At 38.1% G+C, this 24,147-nt stretch overlaps 1 protein-coding gene across 2 annotated transcripts in view; it reads left to right on the top strand.

Moving 5' to 3' along the window:
* The first annotated feature begins 3,931 nt into the window (after positions 1–3,931).
* usp43a (ubiquitin specific peptidase 43a) overlaps positions 3,932–24,147 on the top strand; it is a 142,097-nt gene continuing 121,881 nt past the window's right edge. Inside the window, exons 1-2 of one of the 2 annotated variants that reach the window (XM_067459518.1) lie at positions 3,932–4,999; positions 16,500–16,649. In XM_067459518.1, the coding sequence (XP_067315619.1) occupies positions 4,409–4,999; positions 16,500–16,649 (741 nt within the window). In that variant the 5' untranslated portion in view covers positions 3,932–4,408. The remainder of the gene's footprint in view (positions 5,000–16,499; positions 16,650–24,147) is intronic. The other variant, XM_067459517.1, reaches the window with a different exon arrangement.

Raw genomic sequence — 24,147 nt, 5'->3', positions numbered from 1 at the left:
GGCTATCGATCTCAGCTAATAGATATATGATCCAGAATCACATTCGGAGGCTGAAATAAATTGAACAGGAGAAACAGCAACAGCAGGACGTCCGTCTCTGTGGTATGTACTGTATTTAGTGGCCTGTCAACATTTGTGTGTCTTTACTCACAGTTTATGAGGACATGATTCAGTTTATGGACTATTTTATGCGACTAAACCTTAGCAGTAGCAAGCAAAACGGTTTTGCACGTCAGACTAGTGTAACGTTATACACAGAACAACAATGGAGTAACGTTAGCGCATTTGAATGATGAAGCACACGATCGTGTCGTTTACTGATGTTTACTCACGTGACGATAGCAACAGCAGAGACATTTGAAGCAGTTTAACTCACCGGCTGCTTCCAAAGCAGGACCGAACCTTTATCGCTGGGACCGCTCCGTCAAAAACACACTTCTTGTTGATTTGGTGAAGTCCTATGACAGCAGTGACCGTGGAGATCCACTTTGCGACGCGACTGAAGCGATGTTGTGAAGCTTCCCGTCATTTCTGTGTTCAAATCGATTCAAATGCAGCGCTGCCTTCCCGGAATGCTGTGCTGAAGCGTTGAAGTCGCTCGACTTCACCCATAGGAATAAATGGGAAGCGCGGCACGTCATAAGTGTTCACGGACGACTGGATCTGCAGCTGAGAGTGTTTATGGGGGTGCATTTCCTCTCGCTCTAGTCACGCGCGCGCACCCTACCGGGAGAAGAGCCTGTACGGCCCATACAAGGACCTTCTGCTCTGTTCACGTCAAGTCGAGCCATACTCGAAAAAAACTCTCTGAAACTTGTGAGAAACCGGAAGGAGTATTTTTGACACAGAATTACTCTATCAAACGTCCAACATTAGTTTTTGAAACTTTGTCTATGTTTAGGATGGGAATCCAAGTCTTTAACAGTGTAAAAAGCTCAGTATGCATGAAACAGCATTTCACCCCCCCTTTAACCTCTAAAAAACAGAGATAGTTATATTTAGGTATAATTAAGTTATATTTTAAAACACACAATTCTAGATCATTATACTGTAGTAAAAACATGATGTTTTTCTTCTTACTGATCTAAAAAAATCTATTACTATTCTTTCTATACTATTACTAATTTATTACAATTCTTTATACCACTATGTGTGTGTGAAGGGAATACAAAAGAAAAGATTGTAGTTTCATACTCACTTGCAACTCAAACAGACACAATAGTGTGTAGCTGTCATAACATGCATGGTATTTTTTTATTTGTTTTTTTTAAAGTTATATTCCACATTAAAATATTGTTTAGACTCAATGAACGATCAATATGTAGTTAAATGATTATTTCACCCAAAAAATAAATTGATGTCATTAAAGACTAATTATCACAAAAAGTTGTACCCTAATGTTGTACCTCACCCGTAAGACAACCGTTCATCTTCAGAACACAGTTTAAGATATTTTATATTTATGAGAGCGAATGCAAGTGTATGCACACTATACTGTCCATGTCCAGAAAGGGAATAAAAACATCATCAAAGTAGTCCATATGTGACAAGTTAGTTAATTAGAATCTCTTGAAGCATCGAAAATACATTTTTGGTCCAAAAATAACACAAACTGCAGACTTTATTCAGCATTGTCTTCTCTTCTGTGTTTGTTTTCAATCCGTGAACAAAGATTCGAACCATTATGAATCAGTGAATCAATTCATGATTCGGATCGCGTGTCAAACTGCCAAACTGCTGAAATCACGTGACATTGGCGATCCGAATCATGAATCCATCCACAGTCACAGATGAAACTATCCATTGACCTTGTCGTTCATATAAAGAAATGAAGTATGTCAGTTAGCGATCTTCTTAGTAATATTATTAAAGGGTTAGTTTACCCAAAAATGAAATTTCTTTCATTAATGACTCACCCTAATGTCGTTCCACACCCGTAAGACCTCTGTTCATCCTCAGAACACAGTTTAAGATATTTTAGATTTAGTCCGAGGGCTTTCTGTCCTTTGAATGTAAGTGAATGCCCACTTGCTGTCCACGTCCAGAAGGTAAAGAAAACATCATCAAAAGTAGTCCATATGTCACATCAGTTGGTTAGTTAGACTCTTTTGAAGCGTCGACAATACATTTTGGTCCAAACATAATAAAAAATATGACTTTATTCAGCATTGTCTTCTCTTCCATGTTCCTCAAATAAAGATTCAAACGGTCATGAATCATGATTCAGAATGAGTGTCAAACTGGCAAACTGCTGAAATCACGTGGCATTGGCGATACGAATCACGAATCAATCTGGTGATTCACGACCGTTTAATTCTTTATTTAAGGTTTGAAAACAAACACGGAAGAGAAGACAATGCTGAATAGAGTCGTATTTTTTGTTATGTTTGGACCAAAATGTATTGTCGACGCTTCAAAAGAGTCTAACTAACCAACTGATGTCACATATGGACAACTTTGATGATCTTTTTATTACCTTCTGGACGTGGACAGCAAGTGGGCATACACTTACATTCAAAGGACAGAAAGGCCTTGGACTAAATCTAAAATATCTCATGTGTATTGAGGTATCTCATGAGGTATTACGGGTGTGGAACGACATTGGGGTGAGTCATTAAAGAAAGGAATTTCATTTTTGAACTAACCCTTTAAGAGTGTTTATCTGTCTTGCAGGTAAGGTGTCTGATAATAAAGGTGCCTATCAAAAGATAAACCTGAATTGTGTCTGATAAGCCTACAATCATAAATGTTGCAGTTTTATAGATTATATGAACCTGTGAATGTGAAACCCTGTGCTGTGTTTACTCTTTTTTCTGCTCTCAGTCTTCCTCTCTTATAAGCATAATGGGGCTACAGTTATGAAAACACATTAAATTTGATTCTAGACATGAATGTGAATCATGGACACACTTTTAAAAAGAAAGCACTCAGGGCAACAGTAGGGGGCTCCTAATGCTTTATGAAAAGACTAACCACAACTCTGGTATATGATTATGAACCTCAGAATATTTATCATAATCTATGTTTATGCCAACAGTTCCCAAACTTTTTTTACTCCAAGAACCCCCATTGTCCACAACAATATTGGAAGGTGCCGTGAATTTTTAAAAATACTTTTGTACTCACAATTTCTACCTGATACAATATTTTAGAGCTTGATATAACTAGAAAAACATCTAGTGATTATAAAAATGCCCATGGAGGTTTATAATTCTATTAATTTATATGACATGATCTAGAATACTTTTTAAATTAGTTTTTAATTACATTTTTTTTGTTGTTGTTTCGACATATTTTAATGCTGGAAATTCATCTAGGTCCCTTGAGTGAGAGTCACTAGCTTACACACACAATTATATATATATATATATATATATATATATATATATATATATATATATATATATATATATATATATATATATATATATATATATATATATATATATAATCATTTATTTATTTATTATGAATAAATTATATCAATGAACCAACATGTATTGTCATTCACCTTTCAGGGCCTAATTATTATGATGTTTATCATATTCTGATTATTTAAATATTCCAGTTTCAGGAATTCTGAATATATATCTGAGTAGCCTATGTCCAAATGAAGATCATTATGGATGATATTTGTGATTATTATTTTTTTGGTGAATAAGGAAAAGTTATTTATATAAATCACGTGATCTACGTATTGTCATTCACCACATTCTTGTTTGTTATTGTGGTTACCTGTATACAATAACATTCTAGTGGCTGTGTGGACCATGTACAATCTTTTAAAGAAAGGCTTAATTGGAATGTGGACATTAATTATAATAATGAAATAAAATATAGTTTGGAGAGGATATAGCCTAGGCCTAGTTGAGCAGCGACGAAGCAGGTAAACACAGGTGTAGATTCCGCCTTTGGGCTATTCATTTCCACGTTCACTTTTCCCAATACAACATGTTCAAAGTAAACCAGGCTAATAAGATTCATAGTGGGAGGGTGGAAAGCCGTGTATCCACCATTCAGACGCATACTCCAACCAGAAGCCCGAGAAAGAGAGCGGAGATGACAGCCAGTAATGGGCATCCACACAAAAGCACGCATGTAGGTGTGGTGTAAATAATAAGAGTTGTGTCTGAATGGAGTTGAGCTCAGTGTAATTGCAGGTGCGTAAGAGCGTCATGGATAAAGCGAAACTAGCGCAGCTGAGATCAGCCATAGGGAATGTCGGGGACGCGTTAGTCATCATGAGCCTCGGCGCCGACACCGGTGCTTTTACACTGTTTTTAGTCGTCGTGATGGTTTAGTGATGAAGAATTTCGAGACGCACAGGACGCCGTGTCTTCACACCGTAGTGCACTTGTTTCTCTGTCTGACTTCCTCTGATCGGTTTGGGTGAAACTACAGACTAAACATGGATACGCCGAGGGAAACCAGGAAACAAACAATCAAAGCCAAATCAACCAAGCGCAAGAATAAGACGCACAAGTCCCAGAAGCTGTTCAGAAGGAAATCGCTGAAATCGCTGGGGAATTTTATGAGCCGTATTGTCAAAACTTTGGGCACTTTAGCACACTTGGGGGACGCGGACCAGCCGGACGCGGCGGAGGATGATGATGGTGGGTTTGGGGACACTCAGAGCGCCCTCAACTCTGGGAATTACAGAGAAAACTCGACGAGGAAGACCACTGCGCCCTCTTCATCTTATGGATCTGTGAAAGAACGACTGTCCTGGTGCTACGGCGAGAAAACTCCGGGAGTTCAGGGTCTGAAGAATCACGGAAACACCTGTTTCATGAACGCCGTGGTGCAATGCCTGAGTAACACGGAACTTCTGGCAGAGTATCTGGGTCTTGAGCAGTATAAATGTGAATTATACGAGCGGAGGATCAACGGGATGATAAAGAGCGAGGAGGTCAGGGGGGAAGTGACGGAGAAGCTGGCCTCGCTGGTGAGGGCGCTCTGGACGCTCGATTACACGCCTCAGCTGTCGGTGGAATTTAAGGTGCGTTTCGACCAACTTGCAGAATATGATGTCTAGACTAGACGCGACCTAGCACGCCCCCATTCAAACAGTGTAGACAACTTCTTTCAGATATCCCATTGCTTCCTCTCAGTGTAGGGTGGTTTTATTTGCGTTATACTGAAGCTGAGATCATATCAACAGGTATATTGGTTTTGAGAACTGGATCAAAGATTGAGAATCAAATCGTTTGCGCATATCGCTAAATTGATTGCAGAGAGACCGGCTGGCAATTGTTCTAGGAACAATTTAGGCGTATGATGCTTTTTTGGGAAACGCAGCCAACGATTTGTTCATGAATCGGACTGTGTCGTTTTCAGATTAATTGCATACATTTTGATTTTGGACATGTCCGACTCGGATTGATGGGGGACAACAGCTTACCGATTTCGAATTGAACGCATTTGGAGGCATTATAATGTTTTTTTTTTTTTTTTTTAAAGCAGATAGGCCTATATAGATTACCATTAGGCTATGTTAAACAATTAATTAAAATATTAATTTACACACACACACACACAGGTTTGTTTCACTAGGCCTATATTAGTGAGGACATTACATAGACTTCCATTGATTATATATCAGGTTAATGATACTTTCTATCCCCTAACCCAACCCCTTTCCCTAAACCATCCCAGAAACATGTGCAAAACAATAGATTTAAATAAAAACTTGTTTTGGCCGATTTATAAACCTTTTTTTTAACTAGTGAGTGTATACGCTGAATCATGCAACAAACTAAACTTTGGACACAGAACAACACCTTTATAAACAACAAAACGTTTTTAATGCTACGCCAGGATGTCAAGTACCGCCCAATTACGAGATGAGACTTAACCACTGATTCTTTGTAAATTGATTCTATAAAACAAACTGTTCAGGAAAACCGATTCACGGAAAGATTTCCTCAAACGTTTGCTCTGTAGTCCAGTGGCTGTGGTGGAAGTGGGAGGGGCTTAGAGTAGGCGGGGACAGGTGAATCACCTGTTAACAATTCGACCAAAAAAAAAAAAAAAACTTTTGCAGAGAAGAATGGCAGTAGCACTGCCTACTTACTGGCAATACCACTCTTTTAAACATTATGCATTGCAAATGAAAAATATTCACATAAACATGATAAGAATCCTGTCATCCACAAACAACGTTTCTCACAGCAATTTAGTTATGTACAAATGTTTTGAAAGCACAGTATCTAGAATCTTGTATCTCAATGCTTGCCGAGAGAGAGAGAGAGAGAGAGAGAGAGAGAGAGAGAGAGAGAGAGAGAGAGAGAGAGAGAGAGAGAGAGAGAGAGAGAGAGAGAGAGAGAGAGTTGCACATTAGTCCACATTCTTAACAGACTTTGCCCCTGGTGTTCCCATTCATTCAGAGCTGCCGTTTACCCTTTATACTGTGGACAGTTTCTGCTCTGTCTATAGACCTCATTAGCTTGCAGTATCAAGTGTATCACATAGTACCGTTTTAACAGCCGGCCTTTCCCAGGATTTCACTGTAAAACTATTTCTGAAGCAGTTATAATTAACATTATTTCAGGTGTATGTTAAATGCTCACATTTATTATGTTTTAGTGCACACAAAATCTGAGTCATTAAGCAAAACCCTCTCAAAGTTGTGGCCAAAATTTAAAATGAATTTTATTATAGTTTATAGTGATTAAAGAGATTAAATTTATTATTCATACATTTATTATTATAGTGACCATAAGAATTACTTCAGTGTATTTGTAAAACTAAATTGAAAAGTGTGTGTGTGTGCGTGTGTGTGTGTGTGCGTGTGTGTGTGTGCGTGTGTGTGTGCGTGTGTGTGTGTGTGGTCATCTCGGTTACCCAGCAATGTGCAATACTGATACAGTCTCCGTATCATTCACAGCTTGCGCTCTGCTCAGACATCATCCTAAGATGCATGCTTCTGATATCTGTCCCATTTCCATCTCAACAACACCCTTTTGATATGAAAGCATATTATAACACATATCATTTTTTTAGTTCCTCTGTCATAATGAATGACACTTCCATAGGAAAAAAATGTAGTATGATAATATTAATATATGTATTTGTGATACTCCAGTTTTGTGCTAATTTTGTTTACAGGGTTTGGTTCTAAATACAGTAAAGACATGAAACTCTGGTAGAGACCACAGTGGATATTTAGTCTCTGAGGTAAGGAGATAAATGATGAGGGTGAGAAGGAAGGGCAATGCTGATGATCTGGGGAAAGTGAATAATACAGAGCCTGGAGATCAGCAGAAATTAATGACTGTCCTCCATATGGAGAAATGAGACAAACTGGACATGACTTTTATGCATCTCTCTTTGTTTTTCTTCCTTCCTATCTGTGTTCTATACAGGGCTATAACCTCCATTTACATTGAGGGGGACCCCCACTAATTAGAAATGACCAAATTGTCCCCCAAATATTTGAAATTATCGCACTGCTGTGTATGCTAGGATGACAAAAAGGTTTAAAAGTTCCATTTTAGTCTCATCTGCCTTGGCGGTCTGATAGCTCTTTGCAATGTCAAAATGAATGAGATGGCCAATCAAATAAAATCAGGCGGGGTTTACGTTCTTTTTTGGTCTCGTCACACTGACGAGTATGTCTATTGCTTAAAGCTCAGATTATTTATGAGTATGCACCTATTCAAAACAAAGGCATTGCTTGATGACGCCAAGTTTGAGTGCAGAATCTTGGGACATGTGGCCTTCACCTCACAGCTGGTGGAAAAGAATCGGGATGGGATTCGGACAGAAATTATGTTCATGGATGTGATTATTAATGTTACTGTATAGTATGAAGCAGAGCAGGCCCGAGTGTTGTGGGAGCTGAGCAAGGCCGCTTGGGCGTTTGAAGCACAACACGCGGTTTGCTAGCAGCAGGACTTTTATTATGACGGGACACAGTCGCCGGCGCCATTTTAGCTTTTTCTGTCATAGGTATGAGGTAATGCAGCTCTGTTGATCATATTAGATACATTTAAGTGTGTTTAAAATTATGTTATGGCGTTACTCTGTGCATTCGCTCAGTGGCTGCTGTGGCACTTGTTGCACACTGCTAAGAGTAAAGCCAAATAAAACCGGAAACCGAGGGTAACGCAGATATGATGAAATTGACAGGTGACTCCCGCAGACGTCCCAGCTCCTCGGTTAAAATAGCAATTTTCTCACAACTGACAAACAGTTGGAAACATTTGGAATATTTTAAGAACTCAACTGAACAAAATATATAACACTGGCCTGGTGGTTTTTGGATAATTTTGGCAAAAGTCCTACATATTGCACCTTTAATGCCGTTGCTGAGACTCTATTCTTTCTGGTAAAATCACAAAACAAAATGCACACAAACGTGTCCCTACTCTTAAAGGGTTACTTCAGTGCTGGGAAGATGAATCTGTATTTAAACTGGGTCATTAATGTAGTAGAAATGTGAAATTATTTTTGAATGTGGTGCTTTCTAAACTAAGAAAAGAGAGAAAATGTGTCTTTGTGTCATGGAGATGAAAAACTACAATTCCCAGAATGCTTTGCTGCCCTGTGAGGCCACTTCTGAATCACTTTTACTTTCCCACCACCGCGTTCATCTTCATAAAATCTGTTCAGTTAGAGAACAGACACTATAATTAAAAACTGAACGTGTCTGTTCAATATATTGTGATTAAGCCGCTGAGGAAGTGTCAGCGCAAACACAGCAGGAGTCAGATTACACGAATCGATGAGCTGAATGAGCTCTCGTGATGAGAGCTGAGGTAAACGCGCGTCCACGCTCGCGGCAGTAGTTCTCAGCGCGTGTTCACTTGTCCATGAATGCCTGAGCCGAGCTGAGCTGTGAGTGCGACCCCATCCCCCATGTGCGAGTTGAAAACATGCAGAAATAGCTCCCTCTGCTGGCTGTAGTCTTTAGCGTTTGGCCAAGCATTTTACAGATGACGCAAATTGACGATATTTGCGTCACCAGAGTAATTTTTCCAGGAATAAAATGCATAAATCTCTCGTCTCAGGGGGATATGAGAGGGGGGAGCACGATCATTCGAATATACTCCAGGGTTTCTACTGATAGAAAGCCATATGCTAATCGCTGAAGTATACAATCATTAATAAACATCTTTGAACATTTTTAATGAGGAAAAAGATTAGGAACCTTTGACACTGTTTACAAAAATTCTACCACCAGACCACTAGGGAATCCAAACTTTAAAAGTTACATTTTAGTCTCATCTGCCTCGGTGGTCTAAAAGCTCTTTGCAATTTCAAAATGAATGAGATAGTGGATCTATCACTAACGTGAAGAATCTCGGGACTAACAATATATTTGTTAATATATAATAATCAAGTCCCAAAATGATTATTGCCAAACTAGAATTACCTAGAATTTAATTCACTGGTCTGTTTCTTTATGCTTTTATTTTTTTTTTTTTTTTTTTTAATTCAAGACATGGTCATGGCCTTGGTTCTATATTTCAGTCTACATCAGGGGTGTTCAAACTCGTTCCTGGAGGGACACTGTCCTGCAGAGTTACTTCAGCACATCTGCCTGGAAGCGTCCTTCCTGCTGTGCTACAAACAGAGGCATTTAAAAAATGGATGTCAGTGGAGGAGAGGCTTTACTACGCTGAATAAACTGCTTTTGTGGAAAAAACGTCTTATCATTTAATGAATCGGCTAATCTTCAACATGTTTGCTCTTAAACATTCCTGTTGAATTGATCTATTTTTAGAGTTTACACTGCAAATAAAGGCTGCTTTATAAGAGAAGTCACAAACAATTCCTTTTCACGTCTCATTCATTTCATTCATATCTATGGTATCCGCAAACAGCGTCTGACCGTCACACAACTCTAAACAAAATTCAATTACGTCAAGGCTGTTTGACTGGGGCTGCGTCCGAAAACCTAGGCAGCTGATTCGTTGTCTCACTGCCTTATCAGACAATGGCTTGTAAGGTAGCATTTTGTACACGAAGGCACCTCACGAAACAGACTTCTAAGGCAGTGTAATAGTTTAATAATCTACAGCAAAATAGAGAGAGCTTAGAGAAATAGAGAAATATTTAATTACATTAGTAATTTCTCGCTAGAAATGACATCAGAAGTGGAACATTTTGGTAAACTGACCAGTCACCGCAACTTTACACTTTACTTCAGACGCCATCTTTTTTTTTTCTCCAGCTTAACTGTCACTGAATGGAAAGCACGGGATTGTGGGATATCAAAGACAGCGAAAGATACATCTATGCTGCCTTCAAAAATCCATCAGATGAAAGTATCTACGGAGACAGGAAGTGAAGCAAACATTAGATTCAGACTGCTTGATTCCTTCCTGCCTTGAAATGTGTCCTCCGAAGGCAGTATTTTCTAGGTTTCGGACACAGCCTGTTTATCAAGGCACAGGTGATTCAAGTTAGCTGTTAATGGTAGAGCCACGGACCCTCGGAGGCTTTTAGATTACATATCAAACTGTTAATTAGGAATCACACTCAAATTTTAACAGCTTTTTAATTTGTAAAACCTGTCCACCATATTGCTGTGAGAGACAAATTTTAAAGGGTTAAAACGATAGCTCTGGTACCTCTGGGACAGTTGCATGATGTGTTTAATTAAAATACTTTTTCCAGCAGTTCCAGATTTAAGATGACTAATTAAAAATAAATATAGTCTGTCCTGCCGTAGTTCAAATTAAATATGAATGTTTTATACTGAGATAATATGGATACATTTTTCACACACACATACACGTTTGTTTTTGTTAAATATGGGGACATTCCATAGGCGTGATGGGTTTTATACTGTACAAACCGTATTTTCTATCCCACTACACTGCCCCTGCCCCTAAACCTACCCATCAAAGGAAACATTCTGCATTTTTACTTTATCAAAAAAGTCATCCTGTACGATTTATAAGCATTTTGAAAAGTGAGGACATGGGTAATGTCCTCATATTTCACTCTCTTCTTGTAATACTTATGTCATACCAATGTAATTATACACATTTGTGTCCTCATATGTCACAAAAACATGCCCCCCCCCCACACACACACACATACATACATGCATGCATGTATGTATATATATATATATATATATATATATATATATATATATATATATATATATATATATATATATATATATATATATATATATATATATATATATATATATAATTACATTTTTACTCTCAAAATATCCCACAGGTCAGATTAGATTCCTCAATGGGCCCTATTCGGTCAACTGGTCACATCTTGTACACCTCAGGTCGAAATGGAAAACTAGTTGATTCTAAAATGAAAAGATGAATGTGGTAAAGGCACATTCCAGCGCGTCTGTCTGGAAAGCGAATAGGAGGGAAACTCTGCTAAAGCAGTGCTGAAGCTGAGGTTATGTAATGCCGTCATTCATCATGTTGCTTAGTGAATTGGCAACAGAACCAAGACAGGTCGTGTTAACCTGCTAGACTTGTTTGTCATTCTTGTGTAAGAGAAGGGAAAGGTTTGTCCTCGGAAGTCAAGGGAGCTTGGTAATTTATGTCTAAACTAATTCACACACAAATGGTATTGTTGGGCCATAGGAGCTTTATATAAGAAGATGTTGAAAGAACAAAAAGGAAATGTTTTACAATTGACAAGGTTTCAAAGTCTCGGTGCTATTATGTTTAGTGACTTATATGAAGTTCAAACAATTTGCGGCAGTATCAAAGGGTTGATGGTTGATCCATGGCTTGCTTGCAACTAGCTGGGAGGAAGTTCGGTTTAAATCTGTCTAGAGCTGGGTTCGATTGAACTCTGTTGATTTAATTTCCTAGATATCTTTATCCAAAATGATCTCAAACTAGAACACCTGTTAACCTGCTGTGGCTTTAGGCCTATATACATGTGAAATAAAATACTGCCTGAAGTTCCTGTTGTTCACATTTCTGTTCAGTAGTAGTGTCAGTTTACAGCCTGCAGTCCTGGTTAGACAAACATTCATAGGTATAAATGTCATAAAGTTTCATACAAGGAAATCTTGGAACTTTGGACCTGATTTACTCATGCAGACAATTTTGAATTGACAAAGGGTATTTGTGCAGGAGGTGAGCTGTAGTGACAAATGACATTCAGTATTGAACAGTTGGTGAATACTGTTAAAGGAACAGTACACCCACCCAAAAATGAAATTATTCCCCCAGCATCATGTCATTGCAAACTTGTATGACTTTTTTAAGGAACATAAAAGAAGATAGTTTGATAAATGTTCATGTTTTGGGTTATAATTGTCTATACAATGAAAGTCAGTGCTAACCAAAACTGTTTGGTTTTTCAAAATATCATCTTTTGTGTTCCGTAGAGGAAAGAAATGCATACAGGTTTGGAACGACATGAGGGAGAGTAAATAATGAACATTTACATTTTGGGTGAACTGTCTCTTTAAGTCATTGAATTCAACTTGAGAACCAAAAATTGTGAAACCAGTTCAATTTGTGAATGAATCCTTAAGACCAGTTATAACTGATTCATAAGAATGACTAATCGGACAACACTACTTCTCTATTGTTCTTATCAAGGAGAGCTATAGGGTTTGACTTCAATTTCAATTTCTCACACAAAAGATTTTATGGCTTTGAATATATGGTGCACCCATCAACCATTTTTATCATAACTAATACGAAAGCAACTGAAAGGTTTAATTTCAGTAAAATTGCATGGAAAAGAGCAGAGTTTTTTTTTTTTTTTTTTAAGAAAAGAGTTTCCCAAAAGCATTGTTAGCCAACTATGGTCGCAAGTTCCGTCGTTATCAATATAGTTCAGCGAGTCTGTGTTTCCCGAAAACCATAGTTCCAACGAACATTTGCAAACAGCATTGCAAACTTGCAACGACAGCTCTCGACCTGTGGTTGGAAGCATATTCTTGTTTGCATGACATGACATAATGACGCAAATCCTTATCTTAAGCAAAAAAAGCAAGCTGACATTAAGTGTCATCTATATATTTTATTTCGAATACATACAAATGTAATTTATGTCTTATAGTTTGTAAAGAGATTCAAAGCACCCTTTTTTGAAGAGTGCACATGTGCGTAGGCCTATGTGAGAACGAATTTGAATCTGGAAATAAAGCAAAACAACTGAGAAAAATAAGAAGTAGTCCTCAGGTGCCATGTCCATAATTTATAGCAAAGAAATTTAGCATGAATTCGATCTCAAAATAATTAATTAAAAGCAGTTATTACTCCACCATCTGCGTGACATCATTAACCAATGTGGTTGAATGACAGATTTGCGACAATAGAGTTTCGGGAAACAGTCATGACTAGCTGATTTCTTCAACGATGCAACGTACTATGGGAGTAACGTCGTTGTACGGGAAACACACTCCAGCTTGAGCAACCAACAAGCTGATATGAAGGTGAAAAAATGAAGGCTGAATTTTCATTTTGGGTGCACTATTTCTTTGATACAGTTGAGCAAACACCATAACAATGATAAATGTTTTTCATCTTGCAAATTAACCACCACAAAATGTTTATGTAATACTGAAACCCTATAAAATGACAAATAAACATTACATTTTCTTTGAGGAGGGGGAAATGCAATATTTGAGGACTTATGTTTTTTTGAAGAGAAGAAATTAGTAAAATGAGGTGCCATTATAGGAGTACAGAAACCTGTTTATTTCTGGTCTTAGCTTTGCGATTCCCAAAATCTGCTTCTATCCCTGATCAATCCAAATATGTAGATAAGGAGATTATCATGATCTGATTATGTGATTCATTTTGTTTTTTACATACTGTATGTTGCACAGCACTCATTATGCAGATGACAGTGTACAAGTCTGACATATTCCTGATATCCATCTTTGTTGAAAAGTCACACAAGGCATTTTGTGCATGTTAGTTTGTAGGCCTAAAATAAATTACTTTTCAAAGCGTTTATGTCTTCACTGAGCGAAGTGGAAAATCTCTCTTCATTAATGTCAATTCATGGACTCATTATCAGCTGAAAAGGTGTTTATCTTGCAACTCAAAATGTCACTTTTTAGGACACTAACAGTGCCAGAAAATAAACTGCAAATTAAATAACACCTCCCCTATATTTTCAGAATATTGGTGATATTATTTATACAACAGTGAAGGGCCATTCACACCAAGAATGATGATTAGAAGATAACTATAACGATAACTATATTAGCGTCAGTACCAACGATGTCAACATTTTGCATACTATTAGTGGGTGCTGCAGTCATGTTTTCTGCCACTTTAAATGCTCAAGCTCTTTAAAGTTGGATGGATTTTGATTGGCTGTCACTGACAGATGAAAAAACATCTGAAAGTTTTATTTTAATTTGACATTTAGTTGTATAACGCTTTTCACAATACATATCGTTTCAAAGCAGCTATACAGAAAATGCATGTGTCTACATTACAATTTAGAGTGATTGGTTAACACAATTGACAAAATAATGTATTTCAGAAATGTATGCAGTTAGCTAACAGCAGTTAGCTAACTAAGTATTCATTTAAACAACGTGTTAAATTAAGGCAGAAACAATGAGCTCATTGAAGCAATGAGTACATGTTAACAAAGTATTATAAATAGCAGAATTTAGCAAATTCTGCACGAATTTAGCAAATGGTGCACGTTCATTCAGATTTGCGTCATCTGAAGTCCTTGCAGTTGTTGACGCTGTCTCTTCACAGATGTTGAGGCTTCTAAAGTCTTTATAAGAGGCTGGGTCCAAGACTGGAGCTGACGTTACCTCGGATTGGGTATCCCGAGATAACATCAGAAAAGCAAAAGGAAAGTAATTAGCATAGCTGTTCATAACATTTAAACTGGGAGAGTGAGTCTGAGTCCCGAACATTATCAGGAAGGCTATTCCAGAGTTTAGAAGCCAAATGTGAAAACGCTCTCCCTCCTTAGTGGACTTAGAAAGTGATTTGAAAGATACTGTTCATAGTTGTCATTATTGTTATAGTTGTGGGGTGGACTTCTTCTCATATAATTAGAGTATTTTCTTGCTGTGAAAAGCACCATTAGGTTATCTGTTTGGTCCACAAATTGAATTGGTTGAGTAGTCTTTCAAGGCCGTTTATCACCACAGCTGTGAACTACTGAGTTTGATATTGCGTTAGTATCCGTTGATGTTAAAGGTGTCCTAGAATGATTTGAAACAATATGTTAAATTGTTCTCTGATATCTACATAGAGGGTATTTGGCTTATTTAAGGGCAAAAATGGTCCAGATACAGTTTACAGGTCCATTTACAACCCTATATATTGTCCCTAGGATGTAATGCTCTGTTTTTGCCTTATTTGGAAGAGTCATGAATATTAATGTTGAGCTCTGCTCTGACTGGCTTATTTCAGCCGCTCACAGCACAGCAGTTCAGTTGTTCAACGTAGCAGCTGAGCTCATGGGTCCTGACTGTCCTGACAGAACACAGACCGACTGAATGACACTTTAAGCAGAACATCTCAAATGGAGATTGATAAAATGCAGCCTACTTGTTTATTGGTGTTTTCAGATCATCCGTGCACGAGAAGGAGCTTGCGTGCTTGCGGTTGCCAGATACATTTCAGTTATTTAAATCCCCCAATTAGAGCTTTTCTGTGAAAAAAAACACGTATACTATCCGATGTTTTACCTAAACATGTCCAATCTGGAAACAATCTGGAGCTCTCTCGTGCACGGATGATCTAAAACACCAATAAAAAAGTAAGCTGCATTTTAGCAATTTCCATTTGAGATGTTCTGCTTAAAGTGTCATTCAGTCTACATTTTAGACTTGTCTTTTTTCGTTGCATGTTTATATAACGTTAGTCACAATGTAGGCTACGCAGTGACTGTGATGTAGCCTACTCTGAAATACAAGCATGCAAAAACATTATAGGCCTACTTCAGTTCTCAAAAATATAAATATATAACTTATATTTTTACTAAATGAATAGCATTGTAAAATGACTGCTGTTTTAACTTATATGGTGGAAAAGGTGACGTTTGCTAGAAGGATCGAGTGTACGATCTGTAAGCAACGTATCTACGGTTGTATCTTGTAATACAAAATAATATTAACCTTTGTCATTAGACTCACTATTAAGTTTTGTATGGTACTTGGGGTTTCCTATTGTTACTGTACTAGCATCATCTAGACAATGCGCACAATATTCAGTTTAAGACGCTGAACGAAGCTTGCTTGAAATGGGCCAAACAAACAAATGATTTTGAAATAAGTTGTTGTGATATCCGATTATAATAAACCTCAACCATGACTGTTGACATATGAAAAGTCCTCACGTCCCCTGCATAGCCTGAACATGACGTGTGTCATGAGAGCCGTTTTTGCTATCCTCAAGTGTCTTTGTTTATCTGCAATCCTGATGATTCACTATGGCAAGGTTAATTCAATTTTTCATTCTAGGGCACCTTTAACGATTTGTACAAATTAGGTTATTATGCGATTTGTTTTAAAACTGTCAACATTTATCTTACACAATCTCCCGCTCTTTCCCTAGGGTGCTGTGTCCAAGTATGGCTCTCAGTTCAAGGGGAACGCTCAACACGATGCTTTGGAGTTTCTGCTCTGGCTCCTGGACCGTGTACATGAGGATGCCAACCTCTCCACCAACAACAACCACAGCAGCAGAACCAAATCGTCCAGCAAGGTATCTTTTAGAATATTTTTTAAAATCAACTAATATGTGAGACAATGCAGCGACCAAAGACGTCTACAGACATACACAGTGGGTTTCCCCATTCAAACTGAAGGCATTGTAATTAAAAGGGTTACAGCTAGCAGTTTCGAAACTTTAAAGACTAGTCCATGGGTTCTCAACTCTGACCATTGAGGTCCACTTTTTCTGCAGAGTTTAGCTCCAACCTTACTCAAACACACCTGCCTGTAACTTTTTAGTAAGCCAAAAGAACATGGCTGTGTCCGAAATCACCCTCTATACCCCTAAATAAGGCACTATTTGAGAGGACAGCCATTTGTAGTGGTGTCGAAACCATAGTGGACATTATCAAGTGCGCTCATTCAGTCCTATAATCAACACTATTATAATAAGTGTATAATAATTGTATGTAGTAACTGTTAGAGAATACCCATAATGGACTATGAGGGTCGAGACAAATTAATTCCCACATCTCGCCAGAAGATGATGATCTGCAATCCATTTTCCAAACTCTGGTTCAGTGTGGGTACAGCATGATATCATACAGGTAAAAATTCCTTTACATGGTAGTTTCCATTCAAAGTTACAGATAAATGTTTTACTACTAGAACTGCTAGTTTGCTAAGTTGCAAATGAATATTAAACAGCAAGCACAAACTATACAAAAGCAGTAGCCCATTTAGTGTCCAAATTCACTGACCACGTTCATTCACTCCTTCAAGAGGACTATATTAGTGTATTAATGTAGGAAATAGTGAATGAGGGTATAAGGCGCTATTTTGAACACAGCTCAGGATTAGCTTGTTCAGGTGTGTTTGATTAGGGTTGGAGCAAAACTCTGCAGGAAAGTTCGACCTCCTATGCAAGAATGGATCATGGCAACATACTAGTTAAGGGATTAAAGGCTGCAACATACTCTGCAAGAACAGAGAAAAAAGTTCTCGCTCCCAGGGCTGCAAGAACAAAATGACATCATTTTGTTCTCGCAGCCTAGGTTTTGGAATTCTCGCAGCTTGTTCTCGACACATCGTCTGAGCAGAACTTTTTTCTTGCGGGTGGCCAAGAACTATTGTGTGATTGGTCAAACATTTGAAGTGGGAGTGGTTAATGCAGAGAAACGCAGATGATCGGCACCTGCTTTTCTCGTGAAGTATGAATGCTCTGGCCAGAACAAACTTTGTTCTTGTCGCTTCGAGAAAACGAACAAATGTCTTTGTTCTTGCAGAGTATGTTCCAAGCTTAAGGGTGCAGTATGTAGTATTGACAGCAAGTGGTTGAAATGGGTACTGCAGTCCAAATTCAAAATATTGGAAAGAGTTGTGTTGCAAGAGAACAAACATCAAGAGCGAGCGCAATTGACAATGGAAGGCGAGGAGACTTACACACAGTAGAGCCCGGTTTACATCTAAATTCCCTAAATTTGTTCCAGGAAGTCTTTTTCCCCAAACTCTTTTGCATTTCTACTGCGGTCTAAAGTACTGTGAAGTTTAGTCCAGTGACGTAAGACTATGCGCGACTTTCCAGTTGCCAATGGATTTCATCCTTTGCATATAAGCTTAATAAAGCCTGAAGTCGTATTTTTTTAAAGGGTTACTTCAGCACTGGGAAGATGAATCTGTATTTAAACTTGGTCATTAATGTAGTAGAAATGTGAAATTATTTTTGAATTTGGTGCCTTGAAAAAGACAGGAATTGTATTTTTGTCTCATGGTGATGAAAGACAACAATTCCCAGAATGCATTGCTTCACTGCCCTACAAAGCCACTCCCACTGCTGAATTACTGGATGACTTTCCCACCGCGTTCATTTTCATAAAATCAGTTCAGTTAGAGAACAGTCACTATACAATTAAAAACTGAACACGTCTGTTCAATATAATGAGTGAGTGTCACAGCACAAACGCAACAGGAATCAGATTACATTCATCGTGATGAATGAGCTGAATGAGCTCTCGTGATGAATGAGCTGAATGAGCTCTCGTGATGAATGAGCTGAATGAGCTCTTGTGATGAGAGCTGAGGTCATCGCGACCGCTCTCTCGGCATACATTCACCGTTCATTGAATCAGAGCGATCATTCGAATATAATCCAGAGTTTCTATATGCTAATCGCTGAAGTAACCCTTTAACTCCATTGTTGATTCGAATAGTAAACAACTCTTAATGCACGCACCACAACAGGCTTTTAGATGAAAACTAAAATTCTGCGTGAACTCAACCAATCAGTATGTTCAGCGCCCAAGTCCCACCCCTGAAAGTTCCTCACAAAGTACTGCCTCGCAAGTAGAGCCATTTTGAGAGGAAATCTTTTGCCTGGAACTTTATTTAGACCCCAACTCCTGCGGTCGAAACACACCGCGTACCACCCCAAACTCCCTTTGGAGAAAGTTTCCATCGTGGAAACTCAGCTTTAGTTGATGAGGTGATTCATCTGCCTTTTAATACTCCCATTCATTAAGATTTTGCCGAAGCTTTCTAGGTCGGGTAGAATCTGCAATCTCTGACCCAGTTCATTTGCTGGCTTCCATGGCTGCAATACGCTATGTTTTCCGCCAACTGGCAACCTGTGGTGTCAAAATACTTCTGGGTAAACTGGCAGTGTGCCGTATCGCACAGACCAAAACAAAAACAGACATTCCGACACAGAGTGCACATTTCAAAGTAGAATATCTGGCTGTAGCATTGTTTTTCAGAGAAACGAGTACGTGAATTTAGAATTTTCCCTAAATATCTGCAAACATATTATTGTATTTTTATGCTTTAGTAAAAAAAAATACACACAGCACCTTTAAGTGGTTTTTTTTCAGAACACAACATCAAATATGTTATTAAAATACTTTTTTATTTATTTATTTTTTATATATTAAGTTCATATGAAGCGCAATAACTGGAACTTAAACTGAAATGGCTAGAACTAGAACATCCTACTAACTTTAAAGACAAAGTTAAGAATAGTTTTTGTCATCATTTACTCACTCTCATGTCATTCCATAGCTGTATGGCAGTCTTTCTTAAAATGAGTGCTCCTGAGAAAAGAAACTAATCGCTAGACTTGCTCTTGTTTGTGAGGTTCATGCCATTGTGAAAAGTGGCTTGTGTCTTAAAGTTGTCTCTGAAGTATTTAGTGCTTATTACAGTACTTATAGGGAAACTCTGGACCAAGTTAGAGCACAGTTTCTGCTACAGTACTTTCTTTGGTGCTGTATGTAGTCCAAGACACTGCAGACTACTAATTTAAATAAGATTCCACAGCAAAAGAACACTGTAAACATCATAACCTGCAATAGTTACCTTAAAGAGCTATTTCTGATTTAACACATATGTGACCCTGGTCTACAAAACCAGTCATAGGGTACATTTTTGGAAATTGAGAGTTATACATCATCTGAAATAAGCTAAATAAATAAGTATGGTTTGTTAGGATAGGACAATATTTGGCCGAGTTAGAAATATTTGATTTTTTATATATATATTTAGAGTAGAAAATTTACAAAATATCTTCATGGAACATGATCTTTACTTAATATCCTAACGATTTTATTATCTCACGCAGGACTAGTATAAGAATAATAGGCGTGTTACTGATGGTAGCCTTTGTTACTTTGGTCCCAGCTCTCTTCAGCTCATTCACTAGGTACCCCTGTGTGGTTTTGGGATTTTTGCTTACCGTTCTTGTGATCATTTTGACCCTACGGGGTGAGATCTTGCATGGAGCCCCAGATCGAGGGAGATTATCAGTGGGCTTGTATGTCTTCCATTTTCTAATAATTGTTCCCACAGTTGATTTCTTCACACCAAGCTATTTACGTAATGCAGATGCAGATTCAGTCTTCCCAGCCTTGTGCAGGTCTACAATTTTGCTTCTGGTGTCCTTTGACAGCTTTTTGGTCTTGGTCATAGTGGTGTTTGGAGTCTGACTGTTTGAGGTTGTGGACAGGTGTCTTTTATAATAATATTATTATAATATTATATTATTAATATTATTTAATGAGTTCAAACAGATGCCATTACAGGCAACGAGTGAAGGACAGAGGAGCCTCTTAAAGAAGAAGTTACAGGTCTGTGAGAGCCAGAAATCTTTTTTTTTTGTAGGTGACCAAATGCTTACCAAATACTTTTTACTTATTTGCAAATAAATTCTTTAAAAATCAGTGATTTTCTGGATCTCTCATTTTGTCTCTCGTAAGCCCTATCCACACGGGACTAGTATTATCTAGGGACCTCTAGTGATTTGTAATAATTGCAGAGCTGTAATCTTAATCCCGTGCGAATCGGCCATGTCTGTAATTTGTAAAGTAAAAATTCCCCCGCAAATTACCTAAAGGTCCTGTGATAATAGTAGTCCCGTGCGATTTGACATCTCTGTGATTTGGCCAGGATTAGGTGGATCGTATATACGTATATACATTGCAAGGTTTGTTTTTTTCCTGTGAGCATTTCTATCTTTATCTTTCACGAAGAATAAAGTCTGCATTCATAATGCACACCGTTAATGAATTCCCGCACGGATTATACTTTCACTTTAGAATGAGTATCAATTTGGGAATAAACTGATTGAATGGTGTGTTTAATATTAACATCAATACTATTCTTAATGAAAAACAGAACAGAACAGTACAATGACAAGCTCGTTTAAATGGGCGCATTTACATTTAGCATTGAAACTCAATCTTCCGCCGTATATTGTGAGCTTCTCACTCATGATAAATGAAATCTGACTCCTGCCGCTGGTCTGTGCTCAGTTCATGGCATCTGTTCGCTAACTGAACGGAATTATGTTTATTTATTACTATAAAATAATCAAAACGATATTGATGCCTGTTTATGATTTCATACAGCTATATCTATAACGAAGTCTTGACAATCATATCCGGGAGAAGTCAGTAAATTTGAGTAAAATCACAGGCTTTGCTTATCCCGTGCGAATGCGCCACGCAAAACTCAGATGTGGGGGAGTCATTTCTAAATCACAGAGGTCCCTAGATAATACTAATCCCGTGCGAATAGTGCTATAGTTGAAGTGTACCTATGATGAAAATTACAGGCCTCTCTCATCTTTTAAGTGGGAGAACTTGCAAAATTAGTGACTGACTAAATACTTTTTTTGTCACACTGTACATCAAACAACAAACAAATCCCAAAGGATGTTTACTCGGAACCAAGTGATCAAGCATCTAACAGGTAATCATGGTACTTTACAGGCCGACAAAAAGCACGGGAAATGAGTGAGAGCTCGCGCTGATCTGCTCTCACTGGCCATTTATGAAAACCTGGGCCTTTTAACATGCCGGTGTCATGACAAATCCTGTCCTCTATGAAATTGTGTCCGCAAGGACCCCCAGAGCGATTCTATTGGCTGAAAGAAATTTTAATAGGTAATCTGTTCAAAGCCTGATTATAATTCTTACAAAATCGCGTTTTGATTTTTGCTGTTTACATTGTGTTAAAATAGTCTTTAATGTCTTACAAAGCATATCTTTCATATACTAGTAGTATATAACTGAAGCTATAAGTGCTTATATAAGTATATGAGATATATACAAGCATATCTTGTATATAATGTATTTATTTTGTGCACCTGTTCTGTATATTGCTGGTTTTTTTTTTTAAATTCTTTATTATTTACATTATAGGTACATTAATATGTCATGATTTTGTATTGGTAATTAGTTTATCAGTCAAAATAATTCAGAACATGTTTTTGCTCCCATTATAGCAATTAATTACATATTTCAAATAAATGTTTTGCGTGTGTACTTAGTATGGCAATGAATTCAAAGTTTAATTTTAAACAATTGCTTGTCCAGAACCATGTATAACAACTTTTGATCAGGCATTTAAAACCGCTACCAGCGGACACGATTTCACAGACGGACAGGATTTGTCATAACACCGGCACGTCAGCGGATTGGTCGAACGCCACTCATCACTCATTGCGTCGGACGTCCTCCTTACATATAGCGCGGCGGCGTGTTTGTCCGATAGTTCCAGGAATAACTGATAAAACAGAAAGAAAAGAGAGAGAGAAAGAGAAAACAGAAAACAAACCCCCAAACAATACAAAACACACATGGACTGTAACCGCATAAAAGTTAATCTTGTTGAATAAGTTAGTTGAGATGTTACCACTTTAGCCTGCTGTGTACAGATCTCTGGTTGTTATCAAAATCTGCATATTATCACATTACAAAATTATAATATATTATTCTCTGTTATAATTGTGTTAACTTAAGGGGGATACTCAGTTTCAGTCAATCTCATGTCAATCTTGAGTACCTAAAGAGTAGTATTGCATCCTTCATATCTCCGAAAAGTCTTTAGTTTTATTATATTTATAAAAGAAATATAGGCTGTACGGAGTCTTTCCGGAAAAAAAAACGAGCGGCTGGAGGCGTATCGTGTGGGCAGAGCTAAAGAATGACGAATGCGCACAAAGCTGTGACGTCCTCAAGCGTGGAGAAGAAAACGACTATCGATCAGATTCAACTAATACATATATGATCCAGAATCAGATCCGGAGGCTGAAATAAATTGAACAGGGGAAGCAACAACTGCAGGACATCCGTCTCTGGTATGTACTGTATTTAGTGGCCTGTAAACATTTGTGTAGTTTATGAGGACATGATTCGGTTTATGTATGCGACTAAACCTTAGCAGTAGCAAGCAAAACGGTTTTGCATGTCAGACTAGTGTAACGTTATACATAGAACAACAATGGAGTAACCGTTAGCGCATTTGAATGACGAAGCACGCTTTGTGAGAACGCTATGTTTTATGTTTGGGTGGTTTTACAATAAACAAACTGACACCTATATTGGTCAGCTAAACAAATGTATTTAAACACACACCATAGATCGCATTCTCCATTGATAAATTAACTAACGTTATACACGATTGTGTCGTTTACTGATGTTTACTCAAGCGACGATAGCCAACAGCATAGACATTTGAAGCAGTTTTACTCACCGGCCGCTTCCAAAGCAGGACCGTGAAACTTTGTCGTCACCGCTCCATCAAAAACACACTTCTTTGGTAACTGTTGATTTCGTGAAGCCATGTGACAGCAGGACTGTGACAGCATTTCTGCATTCAAATCGGTTCAAATGCAGCGCTGCCTTCCCGGAATGCTGTGCTGAAGCGTTGAAGTCGCTTGATGTCACCCATAGGAATAAAGTGGAGCGCGGCGCCACAGAAGTGTTGCTCAGACGACTGGATCTGCACCTGAGAGCAGTGTTTATGGGCGTGCATTTCCTCTCTCGCTCTAGTCACGCGCGCGCACACCTTTCCGGTAGAAGAGCTCTTACGGCCCATACAAGGACCTTCTGCTCTGTCGACGTCAAGTAGACCCATACTCGAAAAAAAACTCTCCGAAACTTGTGAGAAACCGGAAGGAGTATTTTTTGACACAGAAATACTCCATCAAACGTCCAACTTAGTTTTTGTTTATGTTTAGGATGGGAATCCAAGTCTTTAACCTTTAAGAGTGTAAA

Source organism: Pseudorasbora parva, chromosome 12 (genome assembly GCF_024679245.1).
Source record: "Pseudorasbora parva isolate DD20220531a chromosome 12, ASM2467924v1, whole genome shotgun sequence".
NCBI classification, from domain to species: Eukaryota; Metazoa; Chordata; class Actinopteri; order Cypriniformes; family Gobionidae; genus Pseudorasbora; species Pseudorasbora parva.
Note: the sequence above shows the minus strand (reverse complement) of the source record. Positions and strands in the feature narration are given on the sequence as shown.